Consider the following 16767-nt stretch of genomic DNA (forward strand, 5'->3'; position numbering starts at 1 on the left):
TCAAAAACAGCCAAAAGATGCTGTAGATTTATTTTGGTCATGTCCTCTTTCCACTAAAACTCTGGTCTAATTCAAGTTTGTAACGTCAATTCCGCCCACATAGACTCAAACTTCCGCCTGTGCTGAGAACATGTACTGTTTGGCCTCACCCTACTCCATCTCATTAAAAAGAACAGTTATACATCATTAATCTCTTTCTCATGCAAATGGAACATTCATAAATCCACATTTTCTAATCATACCCCTCTTTTCTCGTTGTCAATGAGATCAAACACTACATGATCACAATAAAACATTCTGACCATAAGAGACAATCATTAAATCTCTTTATCTGTGCATCAATGTTGTATAAAATGTAGTAAAACCCCCTGGCTTGTTCTTTTCCTATTGGTGTATTGCACTGCTTTGTATTCCATCGTTGTGTTCAATGAAGTTTGTTGGAAAAAAAATTACTAACAGAGAAGAAAGACAGAACGACCCCGTGTTTACTGCAAAAGACACCAGTGAGCTGGATTACAGGGAAACTGACTGGACTATCGTCAATTGGATTGAAGTAGATGGCAATGAATTGGATTACTGGATTATAGTGTGATATCCAGATCTTTTGTAAGGGATGTCATTCATTTGAACTGCAGAGATGAGTCTCCTTCATGGTGACATAAAACTGCACAGCATTTCCTTTCAGCATAGTTCTAAATCTTCCACAAACCTTTATCTTCTGCTAAAGTCTCACCTGTTTCAACCATTCTGTTGCCAGGATGCAGCTCTTTCTCCCGCTGGACTTTTCTCCCCCTTCAGGAAACATCATCTTCTTTGATGCACATGGAAATTAAATGGGAAAAACCTCCAACCCTTCTGACCAGTTGTGGTCTTGCAGCTCTGCAGCAAACTAAGATCATTCACACTTTTAAAACTCAGCAGATACTTGGCTTTGAAAAAAATCCCACATACGTTTATTTTTGTTTTAAGAAATCTATTGAACTTTTCCAAACTGTGCTCTTACGATTCTGCTGTTGACCTTTAAAAATAATAATAAAGATATTCTAATTGAAACTATTTCATTTTGCATTAACACTTAACTGTTTTTCTAGTGTATGCAATACTTCTGTTATTTTGCATTTTTTTTCTTTACTATGTAAAATAGATGACCCCCCCCCCCTCCCCCACACACACACAAAAAAGCAGAGTTGCAAAGGGAACCAGCATAAAGACCTGACTCACCTGAGCTTTCTGCAGGCCTGTGAACAGCAGGAGTGTTGGAGGAGCAGAGGAGACGTGCAGGAGCAGCTGTACTTTGAGTTACACCTCACAGAGGGACGACGGCCATCAGGCCTGACTGCTTGTGAGAGCAGACAGCACCGACGTGCTCACAGACACCCAGCAGGAGGAGGAGGGGATGCGTGAGCGTTGAAGTCGCAGGTGAACGCTGCCTTGATCAGACTTGCTCTGCTTTGCATCCAAGCACTGGATGCACAACAACTTTCGCCAGCTAAACTCAGACAAGACTGAAGTCATGGTCTTTGGTCCACAGAAACAAAGAGAAAGTGTCAGCAGTTCCCTTCACTCTCTGTCTCTACAAGCTTCAAATCAAGTCAGAAACCTGAACCTGAACTTTAACAGTAACATCAGCAGCTTTTTACCATCTAAAAAAGACCTGGAGATACTTCTTCATGCATTTGTCTCCAGTAGGTTAGATCACTGTAACGGCCGGCTCACTGCCTCCCCAAACCAGCTGTAGAACAGCTTCAGTACATCCAGAACGCTGCTGCTGGAGTCCTGACTAGAACCAGGAAGGACCGTCACATCAGGTCTCTGCTCTGGCTTCCTGTTGCTCAAAGAAACGACGTGAAAGCAGCTCTGGTTGTTTCCAAGTCTCTCCATGGCCGTAAAGTACATCTCTGACATGTTAGCGCCGTATGAACCATCTCGTACTCTGAGGACCTCAGGGACCGGCCTCCTGCGGGGGCCCAGAGTCAGGACTGAACAAGGGGAATCAGCGTTTCAGTCTTATGCAGCTAAAAGCTGGAACAGTCTGCCTGATGCTGAGAGACAGACCTCTACTGTGTTAAGGTTCAAATCCAGACTCAGAACATTCCTGTTTACTCGTGTCTATAACTGAAGGGTCCTTATTCGTGTTCTTTTCTCTTTCCTTTTTTAAAGTCAATTTGATCACGATAATGTGTTTTTTTTAAATCTTTTAATTTTAATGCATTTTCCTGTTTTGTGAAGCACTTTGGATTACTTTGTGTACCAATGGTGCTACACAAATAAACTTGCCTTGCCACACTGCCTCACAAGCCAGTTGCTCAACATCCACCTGCATCCTTCTGCTACACCTGTTCTGTCCTATGCAGGTTGCTGGAGCCAATCCCAGCAACTCATAGCAAAGGCTGGTCGCACATCTGACTGAGTCATTAATCAGTAAAGACACGAGGAATAAACAGATCCTTCTCTACTTCTGAAGACTCTCGTGGAGTCAAAAGTAAAAAAACACTGAAGGAGGGTTTCATAACCCGAGCCTGACTTTTCAAAAAGCAGCAACAGATGAGCCTCTGTCAGGAAAACATCCAAAGCTCCACAGAGCAGATCTGTTTTTGGAGGTTGAGGAGGACAGAAACGTTCACCTGCTCTTCCTACGGCTCCAGAACACAAAGTCGACCTCCGTTCAGGTGAAAAGATCAGTCGTGGCTCCAAGATCGTCATGGTTTATTTTCAGAGAAGCTTCCTAAAACAAACTAACACTTGAATGCCACATGGTTTTCTTTAAAAAGTGAATGGAGGACATTTAATGGCAAATATTTGACAAATACAAACACAGTTTATGGATAACAGAGCCAGCAGTTTAATAAGTAAATAAAAGAGAACCAACTAAATGGGTTGGGGGTTATCAGCGTCCCACAGCGCCCCCTTCTGACTCACTCAGCTGTCTTCTGCTCGACACTTCAGTTCATTAGAGTTCTGGAACAGAGCCGGGCCTCGAGTCCCTTCAGACTAATATGTCAAAGATGGAAAAGAACTTTTAGTTCCACAAAGAAACTCCTCTGTTTGGAAACTTCAGACGTTCACGCTCCTTCAGCCCAATTTCTCCTGCACATAAAAAATGATTTTAATCTTAACACGAACAATGAAGCCAGAAGACTGAGACGCTGGGACGTTTCCCTTTAGAATAATTATCCAAGAGTAACTAAACTCTGTAAATCCTGCAGCTTCAAAGCTCTAAACACTGACAAAGGAAATCTTGGTTCTCTGGTAAGAACATATGGCAAACCAACATGGAGGAGTTTCAGCACAACAACAAAACGTGTTTAGTGCACAAATCAAAGTCATTCCTCGTACCAAACAGGCAGAACAACGGAGGATGTTCTACATTTGGATGCATGATCGTGCACCGTCCATGGATGTTCCCACCGACACGCTGCAGAGGACTTCACGCCTCATCCTGAGCTCAGGTCTGCTGAACTACAGAAACCTGCCACGCCAGCAGAGCTGTGGGACCGCGGTGCAGAAAGACACACAACGCGGTCCGGACAAGTCAATCTGAGGGAATCACAGCAACGGCAAGCTCCTGGGAGGGGCCAAAATGATCCCAAAAACGTAGAAGAGCCCCATCAGGAGGTTGAGCTTCGTGGTCTTCTGCGGGATCTTGGCGTAGCAGCGACTTCTGAACTGCCTCTCCAGGGGGAAGGCCATGGGCAGCGTGAGGAGGGGCAGCGCCATGCTGATGGTGTAGCGGGTGGCCAGGATGCAGAACAGCACGTAGGGGACGAAGATCAGCAGGTTGAACAGGACGTAGGACAGCGTGGGGCCGATCAGGATGGCCAAGGTGACGATGCCCGCCTGCTTGTCAGAGTCCATGTCTCTGGTGTTGTTGCTGTGAAGGATGGCCTCCGTGTTGAGCGCCAGCGGCACCGCGTACACCAGCGGCAGCACCGACAGGTAGCCCACCTGCACGGCGTGGGCAAACATCACCGCCAGAGGCCCAAAGGTGATGAGGATGACCACGTCCCCCAGGGCCACGTACTTCAGACCGATGCCTGGAGGAGGAGCAAACGGGAGGTTATGAGAGCAGAACATGCTTCATCCAACGGTCACCACAGAACGCCAGCATTCACAGGACAGGACCTCAGACTCCACATGAGCCGCCGTCTGTGCTCCCATGATGCACCTGGCTGTCTAATGCAGCATAGTGTTCTATAGAACAGGATCCACAGGTGTGACGTTCACGTCAGTGGAGACCAATCAGGTGACAACCCCTTCATTTGTCAGAGAGACAGTCAGCTGCTTCTCAAAAGGATTGTTCTATGAAAACGATCATACGAAGCAAACTCCGTCTGCAGGGTTCATCAGATCAGGATCATTTTCTGCAAACAGAGCAGCTCCAACACATGGAGGCGTCCGGCTTTCTCTTTGGGATCAATTCAAACACCTTTCCAGAACTCTCAGTTTGAAGTCCGACTCCGATCATCTTCTGATCTGATGTCAAAGCGTTTCCAGCGGTCTTTTCATGATGGTTCTGCCGTTTTTAGCCGGCATCTAAAGCCTGAGTCGTATCCATATGAAAATACACAAAAGCAAAAGTTTTCTCACAAAATACTTTGACTTTTTTTTTAAAACCTCTTTGATGGTGGCTCTAATGGTGGCTCTAAAATCCTCGTGACTCTGCAAACATCTCACTCATGTGACCACAGACGTGACCAACAGAGCGCTACTTTCAGGAGAAAAATAAACCAAACGCTATCGGAACTAAAAGAATGTTTAGTGACCGAGTGAGAAACTGCAGAAGACCTTCTATCCTCCCTCTTTTCTTCTTCCTGCTGTTTCCACACATTGGAACTTTCTTTTCAGCCACAACTTCCATCAAGTCCATCTTATTCCTCACATTCCAAACCTTCCTTGAGATTCACTTTCGAGAGGTTCCACGGGAATACATCATGTTCAGATTTGTTAAATGATTCACCCAGAACGTGACATGAACCTGCACGGAGCGGCATGGAGCTCCACGCAGCGGCGTGGAGCTTCTTGGAGCGGCACGGAGCTTCACGGAGCGGTGTGGTGCTTCACGCAGCGGCGTGGAGCTTCATGGAGCGGCACGAAGCTTCACGGAGCAGCATGAAGCTTCACGGAGCAGCGGGAGCTTCACGGAGCGGCACGAAGCTTCACGGAGCGGCGTGGAGCTTCACGGAGCGGCGTGGATTTTCACGGAGGGATGTGGTGCTTCACGTAGCGGCGTGGAGCTTCACGGAGCGGCGTGGAGCTTCACGGAGCGGCACAAAGCTTCACGAAGCGGCGTGGAGCTTCACGGAGCAGCATGAAGCTTCACGGAGTGGCGTGGAGCTTCACGGAGCAGCATGAAGCTTCACGGAGTGGCGTGGAGCTTCACGGAGCGGCGTGGAGCTTTACAGAGCATTAGGGAGCTTTACAGAGCGGCACGAGGCTTCACGCAGCGGCACGAGGCTTCACGGAGCGGCGTGCAGCTTCACGGAGTGCGTGGAGGCACGAAGCTTCACGGAGAGGCACGAAGCTTAGCGGAGCGGCGTGGTCCTTCACGGAGCGGCGTGGTGCTTCACGGAGAAGTGTACAGCTTCACGGAGCGGCGTGCAGCTTCACGGAGCGGCGTGCAGCTTCACGGAGTGCGTGGAGCTTCACGGAGCGGCGTGGAGCTTTACGGAGCGGCGTGGATTTTCACGGAGCGATGTGGTGCTTCACGGAGCGGCGTGGAACTTCACGGAGCGGCGTGGAGCTTCACGGAGCGGCGTGGAGCTTCACGGAGCGGCACAAAGCTTCACGGAGCGGCGTGGAGCATCACAGAGCGGCGTAGAGCTTCACGGAGCGGCTCTGAGGAGTTTGACATTCAGGTTTCCACTCACCTCCTGTATACAAAAAAGAGCTGGAAAGTCCTCCAAAGTAGATGAGAGCGAGGTGCTCCAGTCTGAGCGTGGACAGGAAGTAGAGCAGCGTGACGCACAAACACCCCAACGAGTACAGCAAAGCCCCAAACATGACCACGTCCTGGGGGGCCAGAATCTCATCCACTAGAGTTCTGTCATCGCTCTTCTTGTGGTCGATGCCTTTGGAGAAGTCGTAGTAGGTGTTCACGAGGTTTCCTGCCCCGTGGACGACAAGGACAGTCACGGCGCACACCATCAGAACCACCAGGTCCACAGAACCATCCAGCTTGTACGCCAAGGCGCTGCCGAGGGCCACCGGCGTGAGCGAGGCGCTGAAGCTCCACGGTCTCAGCGCCAGCACGTAGGCCGCACACTTCTGCCTGACGTCTGAGGCCACACGGGACATCCTCGACGTGAGGTGGGGGTCAGCAGGGGGGGGTGGAGCGGAGTGATTCACGCCAGTCTGCCCCTGCTGGTGACCATGACCGTTTGACCCCGCCAGGACGTAGGTTTCTGCCCTGCTCTGCTCTTTAGCCATTCCTCTGCACGAGTCCTGCAGCGCCAGCGATCCTCCAGAACATTCCTGAGGAAAAAACACCAAAACAAGGTGAGGACGAGCGGCACGGATCAGAACCTCCTCTTCACCGCTGAGGACAATATTCTGACCCGAAACCCCCCCCCCAACAGGACACTTCAGACCTTCATCCATTCTGAAGGAGGACAAGCTTCAAAGAACCGGAGACCAGAACATTTCTAACATGAATCCAGCATCATGGCGTTGGTGTTGGGGGGTATTTCTGAGGTAAAAGTTCAGGTTGAGCAGTGAGGTCATCTGAGGTTATGAGTGTTGAGGAGGCGGTTGTGAAGCAAACTTTGGAGAAATGTCCGTCTGTCCGTCCGTATATGTATAGTTTATATACTTTTATTTAATTTATTCTACATATTTATTGTTTGAAAAGCCATTTGAGCTACTTCTAGTGTTCTGTATATTTTTCACCTTATTTTTAAACACACACACACGCATACGCACACACATTAACAATATACCGCAAGTTTATCGTTATTGCAATATCCAGCTCTGCAATAAGCATATCGCAAAAGATGGCGAAAATCTCAATAAATCGTAAACCTTAAATGTGTTAAAACAATCTTATGGTAAAATAAATCAATCTTGAGGAATCAAATAAATGCCTTTATGCATTTGACCAATCAGATGGAGGCCTATTATGTTAGATGTTTGTCACCTATGTGGATGAGGGTCATTTAGAGAATAGTTTTTAAACTGTTGCAATGCAATGGGAATGATGTTTTTGGATATTTTGCTATTTGTTTATATACCGCAAATGATATCGTTATCGCAATATTATCTCTAATATCGCATATCGCGAGTTTTCCTCATAATCGAGTAGCCCGCCCACACACACACACACACACACACACACACACACACACACACACACACACACACACACACACACACACACACACACACACACACACACACACACACCCACACACACACACCCACACACACACACACCCACACACACACACATACAAACACACACACACATACATTGAGGAGGACTCAACAACTCTCAGATTACAGCAGACTCACTCTGCAGTGAAATCGCCGGTCACACCTCGGCTCAGATTATGGGATTAGGACATTAGCCGCCTAGCCGCGCTAGGAGGTCCGGTCCGCGCGCGGCCGCTCGTACCTGCTACGTCTCCTGAGCCGAACCCAGCCCAAGTTCGTCTCCGCTGACACGCATATCCGAGCGACTGCAGCCGCGCCGAGGGGCGCAGAGACCGTCCGGGTGAATTCTGGGGGAGGAGGGGGGAGACTGCCCTGCTGGTCCTGCCTGGCGCCACTTCCTCTTCCGGGGTGCACCGCTGTGAAGTAGTCGACGAGAAAACCCCACCGGAACGAAGGTTCCGCTCTGTCCCGGTCCTGCTGGTGAAGCCAAAATCCGCGACATTCTCTCATTTCAAAGGTCACCGTTAACAAACAGAGAATCCCCGTTAACGTGACTTATTTTAAGAAAACCTTTCTGGACGATTTTCGACATTTTGGTTCAGTTTTTCTTGTTATTGTGACAGAAGCAGAAAACTGGACAAAATGTATGACGTGGAAAGATGCTGAGTGACTTAATTCAGTTCAATTTTAATTCTTCATTTAAAAAACAAATAAAAATCAAAGAAAAATTGAAATCAGGACAGACAATTAAATTATGTATCCATCTATTTTCTGGGCCCGCTTAATTCTTTAGGGTCACAAAGTTGCTGGAGCCTATCCAAGCTACTGTTGGGCAAAGACAATTGACCAGCAGGACGCAATTTATGCACTTATGATTGCCGTCTACTTATCTGTACAGTGGTCCAGAAGGCAGACGGAGGGTTGTGTTGGGACCCTTCTGGGCCACCGTACATTGGCACTATGGAGTATGAGGCATAAACCAAGAAAATGAACAAATAGGGATAAAGTCATAAAATTACGAGGAAAGAAATCAACAATTTACAAGAATAAAGTTTTACATTTATGCTTCCATTGTAATTCTACAAGGAGAGTCAAGCTTTTTCCAAAATAAAATGTTCTACTTAGCTTTCCTAATGTTTCAACAAAGAAAATCGACCCTTTCCTGCTTAATTTATGCTGAAAGCAATTCAGACAAATCAGATGGACATCACACTGCTCAAGAATCTCAATGAATCTGCTTCACTTTTGTAAATGTAAAATTTGATTTTCCTGAAATCCAATAAACTAAAGTAATTCAAGCAGAACCATTCGCAGTGAAATCCACCATATGACGTATTTGGTGGGCAGAGGTAAAACTTCTGACCCCCAGCAGATGCAGTTTCCGTGGGTCCAGAACCACCGACGGACAAACACAAAACTTTGAAACACCTGAGACGACACAGAGAGAAGCGAGTTTGTGTACTGATGGCATCCTTCCTCGGATGAAAACAAGCAGACAGAGAAGACGTGAGGACAAAACCACAGAAAGACCTCCATCAGTCCAAGCATCAATATCAGCTCTGCTTAGGGTCTCTTGGGCTAACCACAACTATCTGCACAACAGTTGTAGTTCCACAGACAGTGATTGTGTTTGATTTTCACCAATTTTTCACCAAATTTTCACCAAAAGGCTGATTAACAGTATTATTCCTTATTTACTGGACAACCATTAAAAATAAACGTTTGAATGTTCACTCTATAAATGACAGACAGACAGAGGTCAAAGGTCACCTGCAGGTCTGCAGCAGGTTTGGTCCATTCTTCATGCAGATCTTCTCCAGAGCTGGGATCTTTTCGGACTCCCTCCTCAGAATCTATGCTGGATTGAGGACCAGAAACGGGTCAAAAACACCCCAGAACCTTGAATTGCTTTACAAAATACTTCTTGGTTGCCATGGCGATGCATTTAGGATCATTGCTGGAAGATCCAGCCATGTTTCCTCCTCAGTGTTCTCACTGAAGGTAGGAGTCTTATGACCAAAATCAGCTCCATCCATTTATCCTTTCCTTCATACAGACCAGTTGTCCTGTCTCCTTTGCACAAAAGCAGCCCCAAACCATGATGTTTCCACCCCCATGCTTCACAGTGGGTCTGGTGTTCTTCCTCTCCTAAACACAGTGAGTGGCGTTCGTACCAAGAAGTTCTCATTGATCCCATTTGATCACACGGCCTTCTCCCAACCCTCATCTGGATCATCCATGGTCTGTGCAGAACTGTAGACGGTCCTGGACGTGTTCTGGTTCAGGCAGGATGAACCTGTGGAGCTCTGCAGGATTTGGGTCCGTGACGTTGTGAGTTCCCGTAGCGGCCTTTGTTTCTGTGGTTCCAGCTCTCTTCAGGACCAGTTCCCCCGTGTAGTTCTGGGCTCTAACATGCAGATGCAGGTGGAGGGAGGTTGTCCCTGCTCCTCTAAGAATCGCTCCAACGGTGGATCTCTTCTCTCCAAACTGCTGTTTATAGTAGATGGGTTCATCCCAGTCTGGTTCAGGTCTACAGTCCCTGGTGTCCTCAGACAGCTCTTTGGTCTGTTTAGAGCAGCAGTTATGATGAACAGCAGGACTATAATATTCTGTTTCTTATGTTCTCTTATTTTCCAGCAGAGATCAAGCTCCAGTCCTGCAAGCGTTCAAACTACATTTGACATGACTGATCATTTTCCATAGACTAGTATTGATCATTTTCCATAGACTATGATCGATCATTTTCCATAGACTTAGCATTTCATTTTGTTTCTGTTACAACCCCCCACCCCCAAGATCCCTGTCCTCCTGCGGAACTTTCGTGGGTCAGAATCCTTCTTGTCTCGGTTTATCAACCTTCTGCAGATGTTGGGTTTCATCCTGGCTCCGGTTCTGACCTCCTGCCCCAGCCGCGGAGGCGTGGGGCCGGCCGGCCGCGCCAGCGGGCGTGTGGAGCCGGGCGGCGCTCGCATGTGGATGCGCAGCCAGCTCTGACTGTCCGCCGCGCTGCAGCTGCGCAGACTCTCGGACCGACCGAAGCCATGGCCAGTAAGTAGTTCATCTACACTGCAGCATCTGCGTTGAACGGTTCCCCCCCCGGAGGTGTGATCTGGAGACCATGGAGCGCCACGGGACTGCCAGGAGTCCACGGAGCAGTACGCGCGGCTTCCGTCCTCTGCTGGCCGCGTGGCTGCTCGGCTTTCTGCTGGCGGGGATGCGCCCCGCCGCCGCACCGCCGTCCCGGAGGTTGGAGGTAAGCTGCGACCGCCTCGCCACGCGTCTGTGACCCGCCAGGAGCCCGCAGTCCTCTGCGGGAGCGCACGCGCCATTCTGCGCAAAACGCCTCAGATTAACGCGAGGACTTCCAGCCTCCTTCAACGGAGGAGTCTGCACATCATCATCATCATCATCTTCATCCCAGGTTTCTTCACCTCCAGACTGAAGTTTATGAGGAATCACAATTTATTTCCATACTTTACAGTAAAATCAGTGAAATAAAACAGATTAATCTGTCAGATTAGGGATTACATCACGAGATGAGAACCAACGGTCCAGTTAAAACCGATTCCAGTTTGGCAGATTTTAAAAGTGAGCAGCGGGGACCTGAGATGTGTTTGTTTCATACAAATATGCTCTATCTTGTGGGGCCTGCTGGACCTTCAGAAGGTCTGATGGCTTTTCCAGGTCATGTGATCCTGTTTGAAAGGTCATGAAGGGCCTGTTTGGTCTCCGCCTCCCTGAGGCTCCTGACGTTTCTGCTCCTCTGAGGTTCAGCTCTTCCTCCCTGTGGATCCCGGCTAAAGTGTGGGAGTAGAAGATGAGACGTCTTCATAAGTCAGCGCAGACCCTCCTCTGAGGAAGCTCCGGCTCAGGACAACAGCCACTTCCCACTTAGGGAGTGTTGCTCTCAGAGCCAGACACCATCCAGTCTCCTTATTTGGAAGAACCCTGAAGGAAGTAATGCTCTTCTGCCCCCCGATATGGTCAAACAGGACGTGGAATCAGAAGGAAGCAGCTCTGACATCAGAAAAGCTGCCCTGAACCGTCATGACAAAGTGGGACGGTGCAGGACGATGGAGACGTCAGTGTCGTCTGGGAGGAAGCTGCATCACAGGGACAAACACAGCCGATGGATCTCAGGGTTTTCCTGAATCCTTCCCGTGTTTTCTTAGCAGACCTTTGAAGTCATTCTAAGACGCCATCCAGGCGTCATGGGTCGCTGCTGTAGAGACGTCGCCTTTGTTCAGCTGATACTTTTTCCATCATTTTTACTCAGAAATGCTGCAGTAGGGGCACGGTGGTGCAGTGGTTGGCACCTCACAGTGAGAAGGCCCTGGTTCAAATCCCAGCTGGGACCTTTCTGTGTGGCGTTTGCATGTTCTCCTCGTGAATGCGTGGGTTTTCTCCTGGCGTTCTGGCTTCCAGCAGTCCATGAACGTGCTTCACTGATTAATCTGAGGTGGAGTGACCGTGTGTGAGTGGTGACCCGTCCAGCCCGTGACCCCGAAAGGGATACGGCGGGGGAAGAAAGTGGATTTCTGGGTGAAGCAAAGGGAGGCCTGACATCACGTCTTATGAAGGAGGGGGGGTCATGCATCACTAAGCCCCATAGGATAAAATGTCCAGAATAATAAGGTCAGGAGTTTCTGGGTAAATCACAGGCCTTCATTCCAGATTTCTTGGATTAGGAAGGACGACGTTGGAGGGCGTGGCCTGTTGCTGCTGTTGGTTAAAGCTTCTTAGCGTTTGCATTCCTGACATATTTGAACTCTTCTTCATTGCAGCATCAACTCAGAGGAACTGAATGAGTTTGTGTGCCAGCTAGCTTTTCTCCTGACTTCTGATCCGTGAAGCAGCAGATGAGACGATTTCATACGTGAGACGGATGTCTGGAAAGTTGAGATATTTGTCTTTTATTAATAACAGGAAACATGTGATCAGTGAGACTGAATCTGCTGACAGCGTTTGTGACAGAAGAACAGAGGGATGGATGTTTGTCCTCAAAGGAAATGAGCAGCAGGTTTCAGAACATTCACCAGCTGCTGTGAACACATTTCATGTCTGTGGGAAACAACCTTCAGTTGAAATCAATGAACTGAAAGCGTAGAGTCCAGATGTGAACGTCTTTCACCTCTGGAGAAAGAAGCTGAGGGTCTGTGAGGAGGTCAGGCCGGAAACGACCTCTTCACGTGGCAGTGGATCTCACGGTGAAGATCTCCGTTCCGGCTGGGTTCTGCTCTCCAGAGCTCCAAGCATCAGGCGCCGCTCGAACTCGGTGAGGTGATTCATTCAAGCTTTCTGCTTTGTCCAAGGAAGAAGCTCACGGCGCCGTGCTGCTCGTCGGGATACGGCAGGACGCCCGGACGCAGGTCCTTCACCTGTCCAGGAACAAGCGCTACACGCTGACGCCAGAGAAGCTGAAGTGGGACAAGTTCAAGCTGACATACAAGTATTTACCTCCACCCACCTCCATCCACAGCCGCAGGTTAAAATGAAAAACAAAAAACACATTTGGTGAAAAAAAACAACCCACATTTCTGACACACTGGAGATTTCCAGAGCCTTCCCATTCTCCTCTCACACCAGATGCTCCTCAAACTTCTTAGCTCCTCCTCTCAGTGGTTAGCACCTCCATCTGAGGAGTCGTGTGTGTGTGTGTGTGTGTGTGTGTGTGTGTGTGTGTGTGTGTGTGCGGGAACACAGAGTTTAGTTGGTCCAACACTTTTAAGTGGAAGCAGACTGTTAATGCTCCTGTGTCTGAGCAGCGCCAGGATGTTTTCTCTGGGTCAAAGGTCACCAGCAGCGGTTCCTCCACAGGTTGCTCTCCTTTCCCACAAACCTGATCAACGCCAGCGACACCCGCAGAGGTCTGGCCAAGGCCTTCGGCATGTGGAGCGACGTGTCCCCGTTCACCTTCAGGGAGGTGCCGGCCGACCAGGAGGCCGACATTAAGATCGGTGAGTGTGGGGGGGGGGCAGATTAACTGATGTTCTCCAGGATTCATGGTGATGAAACTGTAGCCGTCCTCTGGGTGTGTGTCTGTCTGTGTGTGTCCGTCTCCATGTCTGTGTGTATGTGTGTGTCTATGTCTATGTGTGTGTGTGTGTGTGTGTGTGTCTATGTGTGTGTGTCTATGTCTATGTGTGTGTGTCTATGTCTATGTGTGTGTGTCTATGTCTATGTGTGTGTGTGTCTATGTCTATATGTGTGTGTGTCTATGTCTATGTGTGTGTGTGTCTATGTCTATGTGTGTGTGTGTCTATGTCTATGTGTGTGTGTGTCTATGTCTATGTGTGTGTGTGTCTATGTCTATGTGTGTGTGTGTGTGTGTCTATGTCTATGTGTGTGTGTCCATCTCTATGTCTATGTGTGTGTGTCCATCTCTATGTGTGTGTGTGTGTGTGTGTATGTGTGTGTCTATGTCTATGTGTGCGGTTTCCATGAAAACCTCCTGTCATCATCCATCATGTCCACAGTAACTGGCGGGGGCTTTCCTTGGGGGCTTTTGACAGGTTTCTACCCCGTCAACCACACAGACTGCCTGCAGTCCTACTTGCACCACTGTTTTGACGGCATCACCGGGGAGCTGGCGCACGCTTTCTTCCCGCCAACAGGAGAGATCCACTTTGACGACGATGAGTACTGGATAGTTGGAAACATGCGTTTCAGCTGGAAGCGAGGTACGCCCCCCCCTGCCGTTAGATCAGACGGCCGCTTGTGGCAGAAAATAACCGGCTGTGATTTTGCTGCAGGGGTTTGGCTGACGGACCTGATCCACGTGGCGACTCATGAAATCGGCCACGCCCTCGGGCTCATGCACTCCATGAACCCCAAAGCCATAATGCACCTGAACGCCACGCTGACGGGACGTAAACTGATCACGCAGGATGAGGTGTGGGGCCTGCACCGTCTGTATGGTAACGGTCCAAACGCGTCCACCTTCACAGAACTCCAGAACCATTGTCCGTAAGTGAGAACTGGACTGAGCGTGTGTGACATCACCAACAGGAAATGGTTTATTCCGGCTCCAACCAAATCAACTCAGTCGGCATTTTGTCGCCATCCAGACAGCGCCATGTTGGAGCCAGAGGTCATCACAAAGCAGTGATTGGTCAACGTTTCTATGGCAACCATTCTCTCCAATCAGGAGTGAGCGTCAGAAAGCCACACCCCTACACCTGCAAAGCAGGCTACACAAAATCTGTCAAACGTTTTGGATGCTGGAGGTGGGGGGGCAGCAGGCTCCACCTACTTTTACTGATTGGTCACTCAGTCCAGTTTTCATATACAGTCGGTCTGGATTCACCCAAAGCCTCCTGAGGATGGGTCTCCAGGGGGGGCAGCTTCCTCAAAGGCCCCCCCTGGAGAATCAGCTCTGGTTTGAAGTTCTCCCCAAATCTCTGCATCGTTTGGAGTTTCATATTTCACAGATTTGTAATGAAACAATGAATGATTGGAAAACAAATCCTCGTTTAAGTCAACCCTGAACCCCATCCTGACCACCTCGCCATCAAACTGGGTCAGGCGCCGACAGACCAGAGCTTCAGAACCACAGTCAAGCAGTTCCACCGGCAGACGATCAAATGTCTGGACGCTACAGATTTCGGGTTTGAGGGCGGAGTCCCTCACGCAGAGGGTGGGGTCCCAGAGCCTGCAGTGTTCGTCCTCGATGGCTCACATTTCCTTTTTGAACGTAAACGTCTCATGAGGCGTCCATCGTTGGTGTCCGTTTCACTAGCAGAGATCTGGAGAAGCCAGTTTCTTTGTCCTGTAGGAAGCTGTCTGCGTCTTTTTTTCTCTTCCAGGATGTTTGGACCGCTTGTTTATCTGTCCTGCCTGGGCCCGGAAAGGTTACTGCGACAGCAAGCGCAGGCTGATGCAGCGCCACTGCCCCTCCAGCTGCGACTTCTGCTACGGTAAGACGGCCGACAGCCGACGTAGTCCGGCGCAGGGAGCTGCTGCAGCCAACCAGGCAGCGGGTCCAGCGGGTCCGGCAGCGGGGAGATCAGGGCTCTAAGATCTGCTGTGTTTCTGGAAGTGGGCGTGGCCTCCAGCGAGGCTGGAAGAGGCCAGCCGGTTCCCCTGTGAGAGCAGTCTGCAGGCCTGAGCCGCCTCCCGCTGCAGGAAACCGACTGCTGGGGCTTTCTGAGGTTGTGGTCAGCTTGAAGGGACAGCATGGGGAGTGGTACCAAGGCTCGGTTCTCCGCTCGCAGGAATCTGTTCCTCATTGATCGGGAGACGAACGGCAGTGGAAAATTCCTGAGTGACTCCAAACCGCTGGAATTCCAGGCTGCGGCTTGAGGGTTACAGACACACGAGGTCAATTTGGGTTTTTTGAAGCATTAATGAGAACGAGTCTCACCAAAGCAGACTTGGAAGTGTAGCCGGGCCGGTCCCGATGGTTCTGAAACCAGACGGAGATCCTTCGGTAGAGCTAAGGGTCTGCTCTGATAAAAAATCTGCTGCTTGGCCTCGATTGTGACTCTAATTCTGAAGTGCGAGCTTATCTGAAAAACTGACTGCATTCCTGCTCAAATATTTGCTATCTTTCCAGAATTCCCTTTCCCCACGGCAGCCCCCACCCCATCTCCCCCCAGGACCAAACACAAGCTGGTGGTGGAGGGAAAGAAGCTCACGTTTCGCTGTGGGAAGAAAATCGCATCAAAGAGAGGCAAAGTGCAGTAAGTGTCTCGAGCGTTCCCGCCTTCCTGGCCGTGCCGAGGTCAGAGTTCGATTCCCTCTTCCTGCCGTTTCAGCTGGTTCAAAGATGGGGAGCTGCTGGAGTACTCCCACCCCAACTACATCTCGCTGAAGGACGACCACATCACCATCGTGGCCAACGCCATCAACGAGGGCACGTACACGTGCGTGGTGAAGAAAAAGGACAAAGTTCTCACCAGCTACTCGTGGAGGGTGCGTGTTCGCTTCTGAAGCGGCGCTGCGGGACACGTGTTGCTTCTTCCCGTTTTACGCCCACCGTCTCCTTCATCCAGAGCATTTTCCCATCGTTCCCGGTCCGGTACCGACCGGCACCTGACTGGAAAGTCAACTTTTTGCCTTTTATCTCAGAGCACCACACCTTTTCTGTGGCTCCTCCAGATGCAACCGTGTCTGAGATCCCCATCCTTTAGGGAAGAGATTCTGAAACTTCACAGACGTCTTTCCAGAGCTTGATGGCGCCGTCTGCAGCCTGTGGAGGTCCACGGACGCTGTTACTGCCCAAGACGCCGTCGGCGTTCCCTCCAAACTCAGCACGTCAGGGGCAAAAACCAGACAAGGCGTCTTCATGAAGATTTCCACGTCTGCAGACGTTTCCTTTGGCTACAATCAGAAGATTTCTTGGTTCTGGTTTGATGCTGTAATAAAACATTCAGACCCACAGAGCTTTTGGCTTCTCAC

General features: G+C 49.6%; 2 protein-coding genes across 3 annotated transcripts; one reads left to right on the forward strand and one right to left on the reverse strand.

The window, feature by feature from the left end:
* Nucleotides 1-2689: 2689 nt before the first annotated feature.
* ubiad1 (UbiA prenyltransferase domain containing 1) lies at nucleotides 2690-7856 on the reverse strand. 2 transcript variants are annotated; one of them, XM_004070218.4, is made up of 3 exons: nucleotides 7610-7856; nucleotides 5868-6471; nucleotides 2690-4034 (listed from the first exon to the last, which is right to left on the reverse strand). In XM_004070218.4, exons 2-3 carry the CDS (start codon nucleotides 6424-6426, stop codon nucleotides 3547-3549), a joined length of 1047 nt encoding a protein of 348 aa, XP_004070266.1. In that variant the 5' UTR covers nucleotides 6427-6471; nucleotides 7610-7856; the 3' UTR covers nucleotides 2690-3546. The 2 variants fall into 2 exon arrangements, with proteins under 2 accessions (XP_004070266.1, XP_011474952.1); XM_011476650.2 differs by lacking the exon at nucleotides 7610-7856 and adding an exon at nucleotides 7507-7601.
* Nucleotides 7857-9273: 1417 nt separating this feature from the next.
* Nucleotides 9274-16747, forward strand: mmp23b (matrix metallopeptidase 23B). Its single transcript, XM_004070219.4, has 8 exons — nucleotides 9274-10621; nucleotides 12681-12817; nucleotides 13186-13325; nucleotides 13881-14048; nucleotides 14121-14285; nucleotides 15174-15284; nucleotides 15923-16049; nucleotides 16125-16747. The coding sequence occupies exons 1-8, from the start codon at nucleotides 10487-10489 to the stop codon at nucleotides 16297-16299; spliced, it is 1158 nt and encodes a 385-aa protein (XP_004070267.2). The 5' UTR covers nucleotides 9274-10486; the 3' UTR covers nucleotides 16300-16747.
* The last annotated feature ends 20 nt before the right edge of the window (nucleotides 16748-16767 follow it).

Source organism: Oryzias latipes, chromosome 7 (assembly GCF_002234675.1).
Source record: "Oryzias latipes chromosome 7, ASM223467v1".
NCBI lineage: Eukaryota > Metazoa > Chordata > Actinopteri > Beloniformes > Adrianichthyidae > Oryzias > Oryzias latipes.